This window comes from Prionailurus viverrinus, chromosome E2 (genome assembly GCF_022837055.1).
Source record: "Prionailurus viverrinus isolate Anna chromosome E2, UM_Priviv_1.0, whole genome shotgun sequence".
NCBI lineage: Eukaryota > Metazoa > Chordata > Mammalia > Carnivora > Felidae > Prionailurus > Prionailurus viverrinus.
Window position 1 is genome coordinate 27535211 of NC_062575.1, and position 13681 is coordinate 27548891.

At 52.6% G+C, this 13681-nt stretch overlaps 1 protein-coding gene across 2 annotated transcripts in view; it reads right to left on the bottom strand.

The window, feature by feature from the left end:
• Positions 1–13681, bottom strand: part of NDRG4 (NDRG family member 4) — a 43506-nt gene that overhangs the window by 16489 nt on the left and 13336 nt on the right. For both annotated transcript variants that reach the window (XM_047836308.1, XM_047836306.1), the window contains exons 2-3: positions 6566–6660; positions 1785–1829 (exon numbers count right to left, since the gene is read on the bottom strand). In XM_047836308.1, the coding sequence (XP_047692264.1) occupies positions 1785–1829; positions 6566–6637 (117 nt within the window). In that variant the 5' untranslated portion in view covers positions 6638–6660. The remainder of the gene's footprint in view (positions 1–1784; positions 1830–6565; positions 6661–13681) is intronic.

A 13681-nucleotide genomic window follows, 5' to 3' on the forward strand; every position in this document is an offset into this window, starting at 1 on the left:
TCTCTGTCAAATGCCTTACAGGTGCTACCTTATTTTATCCTCTTAACACCCACTTTATAGACGAGGAAAATGAAGCACAGAGAATTTCTGTAACCTGCCCAACGTCACACAGAACCAGGAACCACACTCGGGTAGTCTGCCTCTGACTCCATGCTGTGGTGGCCATAGCCACAGTTCTCTCAGCATCTGAGTGCTGGGCCTTGGGCATCATTCCCTACAAACACGTGGGGAGGTCCGAGCTCTGTCCTCACTGTACAAATGAGGCAGTGACATGTGTTGGAGGTCACATGGCTCATAAGTGGCAGGGCCAGGCCCTGGACCCAGGTCTGTCTGGCTCTTGTTTGTCTTGCCTCCCCCACTGGCTGGGTCCATTGAGGCAAGGAATCAAAGGGGATAAAATCCCTGCCAGGCCTTGGCCCAGATAACGGTCATCCGTCCTCTCAGCTGCTCGTCTAAAAAAAAAAAAAGAAAAGAAAAGGCAGCCTCTGTGCAGCCTCCATGTGGTGCAACTGGAGACAGCAAGGTGCCTTTTAGCACATGCTGCCCTTTACCAGGCAGAGGGTCCCAGGCACTGCCAGCAGTAGCCCTGGGCTGGGCCTGGTACACAAGGACTGAGCTGCAAAGGACCCCAGGACTCCCTTCTCTCCTTTCAAAACCTCCAGAGCATGTTTTGGGGGCTGGTAGTCAGCACCTGGTCTGGCAGGTCCCACTTGGTGTCAGGCAGGGACTGAGGACTGTCCGTCCACACATTCTTGCCTTCATTTGAGCAGGGAGGACGGGAAGTCCCCCTTGAGGTGCCTGTACTGATCTCCAGCTGGGCCTGGGCCATCTCCTGGCCACGTCCCTCCTTTCCCTCCTCACAGGCTCCTGTTTGTTCCCCAGACCCCATCCTACCCTCAGCTCCAGAGCCCTTTGTGTTTGAACTGATGCTCCCCAAGGGATCAGAGCACATGCATTGTTCTGAAGCCTCCTCTGGTGTCCTTGAAGGGACACAGGGCCTGATGCACAGGCCTGGGATCTGGATCCTTGCTGCAGCACTGTGCATGAGGGGGAGCAGCTTGCAGGCCACCCTACTTCTTCTGCCACCCTGCATCCAGACCAGGAGGCTGGGGCTATCCTGGGGCTCTGAGACCAAACCAAATTGAAGTCAGGTGGGGCCAGGGCGGTGGCCTGGGGGCTAGTTCCATCTAGCCAGGAGGAAGGGCCTAGAAGGATCTGATTTTGTTCAGCAGGTTTTGATGGCCAGCAGGGCCCTGGAACCCACTGAGGTTCCCCATTGTGTCTTCCACCAGATGTTTTCCAAGACCCGGAAATAAATGGCCATGATGGGACTCAGAGAGAAACGGCTGGCTAAGTGAGCCAACTCATCGCGCAGAGGAATAAAAACAAAGAACAATTTCAATTTTCACGGGGAATCTGGCATCAAACTAAAGAGGACACGGTTGTCCCGGCAACAGCTTCCATGGAAACAGGAGCTATTTCAGAGCACCAACCTCACTGGAGAGTTTCCTCACTGGAGGAAAGTGCTGATTCAGATGACAGCATCCCATCTCTATCCTCACTCTCCCCAGGCCTCACCCCTGCTTCAGTCCTGTTCAGGGAAAGAGCAGCACGTCTCCACTGGGCAGAGGGCAGATCAACCTGCTGTGAGCAGGCGGGTGGTCCTGGAGGCTGCAAGGTGCCCGCACAGAAGGGCTGTGACCCTCCTCTGGGGCCGGGCTGGGCAAGGTAAGGTGCCAACCAGCTGTCAGGCCCCTACCTTGGCAGTTTGAGCTGAGACCTACCTTCCAGTCTGTGTCCACCGCCAAGAGGAAGGTGTCGGAGTTCTCCTAAGGGGAGGCAAACAGAGAGGTGGCATGTTAGGTCCTGGCTGGCCCAGGGGGACCACAGGGGCTCAGCCTTGAGCAGACTCGCTAGCTGTTCCCCAGTCCATCTTACTGTTAACAAAAGTGATGCAGGGCCTCCCAGGCATCAGGCCAGTAAGTGCCTGATGGACGAGCCTACAAGCAGCGACTCATACCTATGAATTCTACCTATTCATTTAAAATGTGAAGATTCCCTTGGGGCACCTGGGTGGCTCAGTCGGTTGGGTGTCCGACTTCGGCTTAGGTCATGATCTCACGGTCTGTGAATTCGAGCCCTGCATCAGGCTCTGTGTTGACAGCTTAGAGCCTGGAGCCCATTTCGGATTCTGTGTCTCCCTCTCTCTCTGACCCTCCCCCGTTCATGCTCTGTCTCTCTCTGTCTCAAAAATAAATAAACGTAAAAAAAAAAAAATTTAAAAAACAATAAAATGTGAAGATTACCATCTTACAGGTAGGAAGAGTGAGGCTTAGAGAGGCTGAATCACACAGCTATTAAAGGGTGGGATCTCTGATGAAGCCAAATCTTTATCATTTGTCACTTTGTCCTGCTTCCCCCCACAGATGGTTTTCAAGGTCATTGGGACATGGCAGCACACCCATTTTAGGGATGGGGAAGTTGGGGCCCATGCAGTGAGGGAGGAACTCGTGGGCTTTACTAAGCTGCACAGAGGCTCTGTCTGGGCCTGTGCTTGCTCCCACCTTTCCAGACGTGCCTGCTCTGTGCTCTCAAAGCACGGAGGTCTCCTGTTTTCAGGCTCATTTACCCCAAACGGTGTGAGTCACCGGTGCCTGTCCCTTGCACTGGGCTGTAAGTGCCATGAAGGCAGGACCGTGTCTGACTCTGCTCCTACCAGAAAGCCTGTAATGGAATGGGCTTCGCAAATCCAAACAGATTTGGAAGAACGAGTCTGACTTTGCAAACGAGGGGAACTGAGCTCAGAAGCACCCATTGTTGGCAAGGCACAGAGAGGCAGAATGCAAGAGGGCTAGAACCCTAAATGTCTGTGTGGCCAGGTTCTCCCCAATGCCACCTACCAGCCCTCAGACACTCGTCTTCTGTGGGTTCTGGTCTAGGGAAGGAAACCTCATGAGGACGAGGGGAGGACCAGCACATTTCCAGGAAAACCCTGGGTCTCTGCCTTGCTTTTGACTGTGTCTGTCTAGAAACCTCTCCTCCCCTCTGCTCAGCTATGACAAACAGGGCAGGCCACCTTGCTTCCGAGCCTGTGTCTGCGAGGATTCAAGAGAAGCGCGGTGTTAGCTGTCACTCTGTCCTTTATACTTCTGCACTTGACTTTGTATGCTGCACATGCTCCCTATGGCTCTACTGAATAAATACACGGATAAATGAGACAATCAGATGAGGACGGGGATGTTGTCAGAGGACGGCAACCCAAGGGGTGGGCGACTAAGTACAAGAAAGAAAATGACCCTAAATCACAGGAGTAAAAAGAATGAAAACCAGCAATTCGGGTGTTTTACTCTCAAAATAAGGAAAAGTTGAGCCACCTGCTGTGTGGCAGGTGGGGCGGTGGGGGTGATGGAGAGAATAAGATGGCACTAGAGGGCCTCACACCCAAGGAGGAAAGCCAGGTCTCCTGCACCTCGAACTGCATCAGACACAATGGCTGTCCTTTGGCTTCACCTTCTGGCTCCTCCAGGGCCGGGGTGGGCGGGGGCGGGGGGGTGGATTCTGCCTGGGTGGAGAGCATGGAGGTTGGTCAGGCCACTCCCAGAGCCTCCTGGAGAGGATGGTGGTCTCAGGAAGGGGACGAGGCTGGTTACTGATGAATCCTCTCACTGGAAGATCACCCCCAAGTGGGAAAGAGATGTGAGAGATTTTTATACCTGGGAATCCTAAGGGCACAGTTATCTCAGAGAAGGGAACAGTTTTGTTAAAAACAAAATCAGCACAAGGGATGAGGCAGATAATGGCAGGGTGTGCTGTGTGCTCTCAGGGTACTGGGGGTCCCCAGGAGATGGGAAAGCCTCTGGAGGGGCAGGACCCCAAACCAAGCAACAGCAGGAATAATACAAGGCAATCCAGAGACCCTGGGAGGTCCTGGAGGTTCAGGAACAGTGGGAGGAAGGCAGGTGGGAGGAGGCCCAGGAGCACCTGTGGGGAGGATGGGGATGCAGGCACGGGGAGAAGGGGCAACAGTTCTCCCACAGAGCCCTGGACACCTGGTGGCCGAGTCTTCAAAGGTGAGCAAACCTGAAACAGTGAGAGATGGCGGGTAGAGATGTGGAAACATTCACTCCTCCCTGGACTCAAGAACTTGCACCTAGCAGGTTGCAGGTTTAAAAAGTGAGGGGACAGAGGAGCACCTGGGTGGCTCAGTCGGTTAAGCGTCCGACTTCGGCTCAGGTCATGATCTCACAGTTCGTGGGTTTGAGCCCCACATCGGGCTCTGTGCTGACAGCTCGGAGCCTGGAGACTGCTTCCAGATTCTGTGTCTCCTTCTCTTTCTGCCCCTCCCCTGCTTGTACTCTGTCTGTCTCTCAAATGTATCTTGAGAAAAAGAAAAAAGTGAGGGGACAGACCCCTTCCCGCACCGCAGCTACGAAAGGAGAATCAGCGGAAGAGAAAGCCAGAGCCAGAATAGCTCTGGAAGGCAAAGAGTGAGGCCACTAGAATCCACAATGGCCACACTGGGAGCACACAGGTGTTTGGGGCTTTTAACGTGCCTTTGGTAAAAGCAGACGTGACCAGGTCCACGGCATGGGACTTGTGCCAACCCGAGAGAGAGAGAGAGAGAGGGAGAGAGAGAGAGAGAGAGAGAAACTGAGCTGGGGACTTGACGCCTCCACACAGGGCTGAGATGCAGACCCTTGTGCAGGGCGAGCACGTCACAGTGGCAAACTCTGGTCCAGGTGGGATGAAGTGAGGGACACCAGATGCAGCAGACAGACAGAAAGCAGAGCCAGGCTGCTGGTCAAAGGAGCCATGCTTGCCGAGTCAGGGCGGGAGGGCCAGCGAAGGCTGGGCCGGGCTGGCAGGGGAGGAGTGTGGGGGGATGTCTTGGGGTGCTGAGGTGAGGGTGGAAGGACAGGCACGGAGGCGTGAGGCTGTCATGCCCTCAGTTCTATGTGCTGACCACAGACCTACACTTGGTACCAGCAGGCAGACCTCCGTGCGGCCGCTCTCTGATCCCACACCTCAGCCCTTGTGATGGGGTCCAGGGGTCCCCAAGGGCACCATCCGCCCACCAAGCCTCACAAGCAGGCTGGTCTCTGCTCGCATGACTTGAAAGGGATTGTGAGGAGGAGAGGCTTTTTCAACAAGTTTGGAGAAACTTCCTTCTGAGAAGCATCTCAGTCTGTGATGACCCAACCCTCTTCGCTGAGAGCCTACACTGTGCCAGGCTCGGTTAGGCACCAGGGAGACCAGAAATCAAACAGACAGGATCTGGGCATCAATATCAGACCCCGTGTCGGACAAAGCCCCTTGGAGGAGGGGGCATTTGATCAGAGCCTGAATAAAATGAGGGGAAGTTCGGGGCTAGGTACCTCAGGCGGAGGAAGCAGCTGGGAACATGATTGGCTAGTACAAGGAAGAGCGGTGGGCCTGGCGGCAGCAGAAGAGGGAGGAAGCAGGGAGCCTGGGGGGCGGGTGCACGCCTCATCCTGGGCCTGGGAAGGATGGTGGTGGTAGCTCCGAGCAGGTGGCAGCCACTGACCAGCTTCAAGCAGAAAGTGACATGATGTGCTTTAGAAGGTTGTGGGGTAAGGAGAGCACTGGGGAGAGGCTGGCAGACAGGAGATGAGGGGGCCTGGAACAGGGAGGCAGGACAGCTAGGACGGGTGCAGCTCACCAGCCACCCCCTGACCATTCCTGGGAGCTGCCCCCACATACTCAGGTTTTGTCAGTTAACTCAAGGTTCTGTCTTGAAGATAACGGGCAGGACCTGAGCCTCATGTGGTTGGGCCCCGGAGCCCCAGCCAGCCCTCTGTCCCAACAGGAGGCCCCCAGTGGCACTTGGGCTCCCCTCCGGGCTGGAGGCTGTGAAAGGGCAGGGTGGAGACAGGAGTGGTGGGGTTTCCGGGACTGAGCTCTTGGCTTCCCCACCTGTAAGAGGAGGAGTGGGCAGCACAACCAGCAGAGACCCGGGGTCCTGACATGCCAGGATTCTACAAGCAGTGGACCCTCAGCTGTTCCTTGCAGGGAGTGGGAGGGAGGCTGTGCTAGGCGTCACCACGACGTGGGGTAGAAACAACTCTGGAATCTAATGTCTGGTGCCCCAGTGGGAGCCCTCTGGACACAAACACCTCGACAGCCTCAGTCCTACTGCTCCCGACGGCTCTGTTGGTAAGATCTGCCCTCGTCCCTCGGAGGCTTGTGAGGAAAGACACAGAAGGCCGCAGGTGAGGAAAGGCCCTGGCACTCCCCAGTGGGTACCTCCTGGGGCTCCAGGGCCTCTCAGAACTGAGGGTTGAGTATGGCCTCATTCCCCAATAGCTATGCGACCTTGGCCAAGTGACTTAACTTCCTGTGCCTCAGTTTTCTCATCACTGAAATGGGAATAACTCTCCCAAACAGCCTCCCAGCCCCAAAGACAGCCAAAGCCGCCAGGCCCGAGGCTCCCCGTGGGCGGTCCGAGGGCTCCTTGCCATCAGCAAGACTGGAGGGAAGGCACGAGTTTTCCTTCTTGGCCACGAGGTGGCGCCCTCCGCCCCAGGACCGCGAAGGGGCGACTCACCAGCTCAGCGGCGTCCTGGCCCCGGAGCAGTGGCTTCTCCTCAGGGAATCGCAGCTCCTGCAGCCCGGCCATGGTCACGTCGTGGAGCAGGAGCCCTAGGGAGGAAGGGAGGGCGGATGAGGATGAGGGTTGGGCCCTGATGCTTAATCTCCCCCCTTGCGGAGGAGGGCAGCACAAGCCCAGGCCAGGCAGGGCCACAGGGCTCCGCACGGACTGCCCCATCCTCCCTGCATCTCGCAGTGCTTCATGGGGTAGCAAGGCTTCATCTGCAAAGAGCCGCCTGTTTGGCTCAGAGGACGTCATTATATTATTTGCTCTTAAAAGTTAAAGCATGTTTAGAAAGAAAGAAAAGAGAAAAGGCACCACAGGATGATTCCTGAAACAATTTCAAGGAAAATTCTGCATTTATTGAGATGCAGGGGGATGGGTGTGGGGAGGCCACATGCAGGGGCAGATGCAGACAGAAGCCCCCTGTGGTTGGAAGTGGACAGTGGGGTCCCGGAAGGGACGGGGAGGAACCGAACCCAGGGCTGTCCTGGGGGCCTGGGAAGAAAAGCCTGGCCCCCCAGTGTGGCAGGCAGTGTGCAGTGAAAGAGGGGGTGCCAGTCTCCATGTGCCAGCAGCAGGGAGGGATGGCCACTCAACCCACAGCCACATGATAGGTCCCAGGCCCTAACAGCTGAGTGTTCCTGGGAGACCCTGGGGTTCTAAACCTCAGGAAAGGGTTACACGTGCACATGTGTGTATACATGCACGCCTGTGTGTATATTTGGAGGTGGTGGTGGTGGGGGCGTCGGAGACAATCTGTCCAGCTTGGCACAGCCATTCCTACTTGGATTTCATGACGTCATAGTTTAGAATGCAGTAACAGAAAAACCAGCTGAGGACGTGAACTGGAAATCCAGAAAAGAATTAAGATTGACCAATAAATACACGAGAAAATATTAAAGCCCACTAGAAGTCAAATACATTCAAGTTAAAGCAAGATACTCCCCCCCCCCCCCCCAGAACTGGCATTTCTCTTCCACGGCTTGTGGGTGCATAAATTGTTACATCTTTCTGGAGGACAGTTTTGCAGAATGAATTAAAGTAATTTAAAAGGTTCATATTCTTGGACTCCACAGTCCTCTCCCTGGAAGAAATTTCCTAAGGAAACCAGAGAGGGCACCTAATGATTTATCTGTAAGAATGCTCACCACAGTGCTTTTTATAATAATAATAATAAACTAGAAGAAGCTAAATGTCCATGAATAGGGCATTCCACAGACTGCAGGTCAATCACTTGTAAACGATTATGTAATACCATGGGGAAATGCTTGTGTCATAATAAATGGAAAAAGAAGTTATAAAACATACAGTATCCTTGAGATTATAAAATAGGAATAGTTCCACAGAGAAGCCTGAAAGGATGTACATATAAAGCTTATCGGCATGACTCCTAGGTGGAGGACTGAAAAACTAGAGTCTATCATCTGAAATCTAGAAAAGCCAACACTTTTAAAAGGCTATATGGAGATGATCAGCAGTGCCTTATTCTCCCAAGCATTTCATGGCTTACAAAGGACTTCTTGTGCTGTTTGATTTTACCCTCAAGGGAAGGGAGATGAAGAAACCAAGGCTAAGAGAGGCTCCATGGCATGCCCAGATAGGGCCAGGCCTGGAAAGGGGGTCTTTGAGTCCCTGCTTTAGTCCAGTGCTCATTCAGTCCTCCCATTCATTCACACCCCTCCCCCCCCCCCCCCCCAATTCTCTTTAGGTCACTTGTAAAATTGTTTTAAATGTTTATTTTTGAGAGAGAGAGAGAGAGAAAGAGAGAGAAAGAGAGCACGGGAGGGGCAGAGAAAGAGAAGGAGACAGAAATATGAAGCAGGCCCCATGCTGTCAGTGCAGAGCCTCATGTGGGGCTTGAACTCACAAACCCCGAACCGTGAGCTCATGACCTCAGCCAAAGTCAGACACTCAATCGACTAAGCCTTCCAGGTGCCCCTCTATTTTGGTCACCTTAAGGGTGAAGCCCTCAGACTTTCCTTTCCGTTGTGAAGGCTGACAATCCCACTAGCTGGTTGGTCAGAAGACACATCCCACCCCATCCTTTCCCAGATGGAAGGCCCAGTGACTATGGAGTCTGCACTGTGGTCGTGTGGGGCCCAAGGGCACAGGGCCTCAGATGGGACCTATTCCTGTGGCAGACTGTCATGAGACCAGGCGGCAGCTCCAGACCTTCCCTGGGCTTCCTTCCCTCCTGTTAGAAGCAGGAAGCATCAGTCCTCCAGAGTGTTATCAAGATGCCTCGTGATAGCATGGGGATCCCCACCTGAGTCTAGTTTGGGGTTTAGATGTGCTGAGGTTGGGCTGGGAGCTGACGGCCACCCAGGCCTCATGGGAAGCTAATGGAGAGGGGCAGGGCCCCCACCCTCACCCCCCAGGGAAGAAGCCCAGCAGGGAGGTCCCTGCCTACTCAGGCCCCCAGGTCCCTGCACCTCTGAGGCATGCTGGAGCTCTCTGTTCCCAGTGGTTTCCGGGGAAACCAGCTAACACAATGCAGATGGGCTGTATTTTTAGAAAGGCATCCTCTCCCCTCCCCCTTTCTCTTCCATCCTTTCTGATGTGTGCATTCATCCATCCATCTGGGTGGGGAGCTGAAAGAAGGGCCCCCACCTTGGAAAACTCTTCCCCCATTAGGACTTTTTTAGCTGCTAGTCTCCTTGAATAACCAACTCGATTAAACGCCTTTGGCAGCACTGGGGCGTCCCCACCCTCACCCAAGCCTGTTATGAAACCACTGTGGAGACCATCCTCCCCAAGGATGGTGCTATTAAAAGGGCTGAGAGTGGGCAGTGCAGGGACAGATGGCCTGTGATCGAGGGGGTGGTGGGGAAGGGGGATGGAGAGAAACCTTATAATTCAGAGAGCTGGGAGTGTCTCAGCCCATGGAAAACAGGCAGCCCAGGGCCCAGCAGGTGGTGATGTGGGGCTTCAGAACAGAGACATTCCCACAGGGTGCTGGCTTAGAAGCTTCTTCATAAGAAAGTTATGGTTAAAAAAAAAAAAAAGGCAGCTAAATGATAAGTTAAAGGAAAATGAAATTCCTTATCAAATCAACACAGTGTATACCTTAAACGTAGATAAAGTTATATATCAATTATATATCAGAAAAGTTGGGTGGCTGGCGGGGGGCACCTGGGTGGCTCAAGTCAGTTAAGTGTCTGATTCCTGATTTTGGCTCAGGTCACAATCTCATGGTCTGTGGGTTTGAGCCCCACATTAGGCTCTGTGCTGGCTGGCAGTGTGGAGCCTGCTTGGGATTCTCTCTTTCTCCCTCTCTCTCTTCCCCTCCCCCACTTGCACACTGGCTCTCTCTCTCAAAAAATTAATAAATAAACTTTAAAAAGAAAAGAAAAGCTGGGCAGGGAGGGGAAGAGAGATTCCTATCGACCTCCCACAAAGAAGCCGTGGTCAGATCTGCAAGGAGGTAGGTGGCACAGGGCAGAGTTGGGTGGGCGACCCCAGGAGTCTGGGAAGCAACAGTGATGGCTCTTTTCACCCTGCCCTTTTTTCTCCCTTTTGATCCCTGATTCTAGCATGTTAGATCCATATAAGCCTGGGATTATTCTAACTCTCCATATTCTCGGTGCTGAGGCCTGGAGTCACTGGAACCATGGCCGGTATTTCTTCCCTGTCACCCACTTTATTTTGGGCAAAACCACTAAAAGGATGCTTCTCTGCAAACTGGGGCATGAGCTTTCCTTTGCCCACCTCAGAGGTGCATCAGAGACAATGGATAGAAAAATGACTTTTAAATGGAAGATTTTGGCACCCATCTGGATGGGACAAAAAAATTTAGCAAAGGTGATTGATCAGGGTCTTGCTTAACTTCCTCCTTTTGCATAAGGCAACTCTGGGTTCTTTTCCTGCTGTCTTTTGCTGGATTCACACGTGCTGGCAGGAAGGTTACACGGATGTTTGCAGTAGGGGGAATGGACACATGGCCTCTCTGACCAGGTGACAGAGTCACATCACAGGGCAAACGGGAACTGGGAGCAGCGGCAGGGACTCCTGAGCTGTGTGGATGTGGGTGATTCTTGACGAGGACCTGCATTTCTTTTAAATTACTTTTGGTTCCTGGTTTGTGCTCCTTCCTTCCTTCCTTCCTTCCTTCCTTCCTTCCTTCCTTCCTAGAAAGAGGAAATCTTTTTTTAATGTTTATTTATATATTTTTGAGAGACAGAACACGAGTGGGTGAGGGGCAGAGAGAGAGAGAGACACAGAATCTGAAGCAGGCTCCAGGGTCTGAGCTGTCAGCACAGAGTCCAACACGGGGCTCGAACTCATGGACTGCAAGATCATGACCTGAGCCAACGTCAGACACTTAACTGACTGGGCCACCCAGGCACCCCTGGTTTGGGCCATGTAAACCCTCAGATGTGTTAGTGTTAAAAATACAGAGGGCACCCGGGTGGTCAGTCAGTTAAGTGTCTGACTCCTGGTTTCTGCTCATGTCGTGATCTTGAGGTTGTGGGATCAAGCCCTGCGTCGGGCTCTGAGCTGACAGCACAGGACCTGCTGGGGATTTTCTCTCTCTCTCTCTCTCTCTCTCTCTCTCTCTCTCTCTGCCCCTACCCCTCTCAAAATAAATAAATAAACTTAAAAATATATATAAGTGATTACTATGGTCATTCCTGAAACTATTCAATAAATACACCAATTAAATTGCTCAGTAGTAGTTACATATCCTAACAGAGCAACCGCTGAATGGAAGCACTGCTCAGACAGTGGTAGGGATGTCTGGAAGTCTATTGTGGGGATTTGTGTTGTCTTAGCAACTGGGTAGGGGACTCCTATTAGTATTTAGTGCCCAGGGGCCAGAGGTGAGAAAGGTGCTGGGCAGGGAGAGTGCTGCATAGTGAATAGCCCTTCCCCACACCAAAACACCCATCACTGTCCCACTGAGCAACACAGGAACCAAAGCGGAAGAAAGGCAAGACATAAACAGAGGGAAGTTAGTTTATGCAGGAGAAACCATACATGTGATCCAGACCTTGTGGGGCAGGGAGAAACTGAACCCCAAGAGAAAAGAGGCAGGACTGTGCAATGGTTTATCACCTCAAGAGTGAGAGGGCCTCTGGCAGATCATGGTCAAGGTCAAGGTCATGGTCCAAGGTGCCATGTGGATGCTGCGCCCCTAAAAGTCCTGGTTGTAAGGTCCTGTTATTAGGGGAAAGGCCACAAGCAAATGAAATAGGCTGCAACAGGAGCAGGGTCAAACTGGTACTGGCCAGCTCCACCCGGCGGAGAGTCTGTGCCACAGATAAAGAAAGACAAGGCGGGAAGGCATATGACTCATGTCCAAGCCTGTGCACCCAAACACCTTTCCACCCCCGCATGGCCAGCACCATGGTTTGAAAAGAATCCCCAGAAACTGGGACCCCAGAAATGAGGAACTCAATTTCCAAATGCACTAAGTAGGGGTTTGGAGGCTTAACAGTAGCTCGCCCCTTCTATCCCTCTCCCTGTCCCCATCCTGACCTCAAAAGGCTGGGACAGCACTGGGGGTGGAGCCGGGATGGGGACTGGACCTTCCCTCGGCATCCCCATTTCACAGATGAGAAAAAAAAATGAAGGTGCAAGGCGGGAGTGATGGTGCAGCCCTCCCCTCCCCCCATGGCAAATCCCAGAAGGGAACCCAGAGCTGTGCTCCAAAACCCACACTCCACGGGCGCCTGCGATTAAGTGATTTCGGCTCAGGTCATGATCTCATTGCTGTGGGATGGATCCCCTGCGTCAGGCTCTGTGCTTGGTGTGGAGCCTGCTTGGGATTCTCTCTTTCCCTCTCTCTCTCTGTCCCTCTCCCCGACTTGTGTGCTCTCTCAAAAAATAAAATAAAACAAAATAAAAAAAATTGCTTTAAAAAACCCCCCACACTCCATGTGTATTCTACCTCCCACACTAGATACCCAACAGGAGGCTACAGGGGATATGATTTTTTTTCTGGTCCAGCCTCCACTTCCTCTCTCTAGTTATGGCCCCTTGATTCATGCTCAACCTGAACTAGACCAGTTCTCCTGATTTTCCTGATTTAGGCCTATGAATTCCCATCTCCCCACAACCACCGCCACCCTGACAACACACACACACACACACACACACACACACACACACACACACATTCACTCACTCACCCTTCCAGTACATTCCACCGTGCTTAAGGCAGCCATGTGGGGATCCTGACCCTTACAGCTAACGGCCCCAGCTGACCCCGTGAGCCCATTCTACCCACAGGAAGCACATGCCTTTGTTCATGCTGCTCCCTCCACCCAGAATGCCCTTCCCCATTGCATCCCTACATCATAACGAAACGGATCATTAATATTTTCTGCTGGCACTTAGTATGTTTTTGTTGAATGAGATGAATGAGTGAATGATTCTTCTCTTAGACTTCAAAGTACCAAAAGATTGATGGCATTCAGTGTCGGTGAGGTTGTGGGGAAGCGGCAGAGTTTCACCTACCGTTGGCTGGACTGCAGAGGTTCCACTTTATTTGGAGGGCAACTCGATAGTTTGTAAAAATGCAAAGGCCTGTCAACTCTGCAATTGTCTTGAGGTCTCTATCCCGATAGCAGGATACACCATGAGGCAGTGTGTGCAAAGAGGCACTGTTTGCAAGAGTAAAATAAGTGGAAACAACCCAAATGAATGTCAGGAGAATGGAACATCTACACCTGCAGCACCTCAAGGGACCTACCTAATTGTGTTTGAAAATACTATTTTATTTACTTTTTATTTTTTTAGAGAGACGGAGAGAGAGAGCACACGAGGTGGGGGGGAGAGGGGCAGATGTAGAGAGAATCTTAAGCAGGCTGTGTGCATGGATGCGGGGCTTGATCTCACAACCCCGGATGACCCTGGGATCAGGACCTCGGCTGAAATCGAATAGGCTCAACCTACTGATCAGTTAAATCTGTAGAATGCCCCTCAGTTTGGGTTTGTCTGTTGTTTTCTTTCTTCTTTAACGTTCATTTATTTTTGAGAGAGAGCACGTGCGGAAGAGGGACAGGAAGAGAGGCGGGCAGAGGACTCGAGGTGAGCTGAGTGCTGACAGCAGAGAGCCTGATGTGG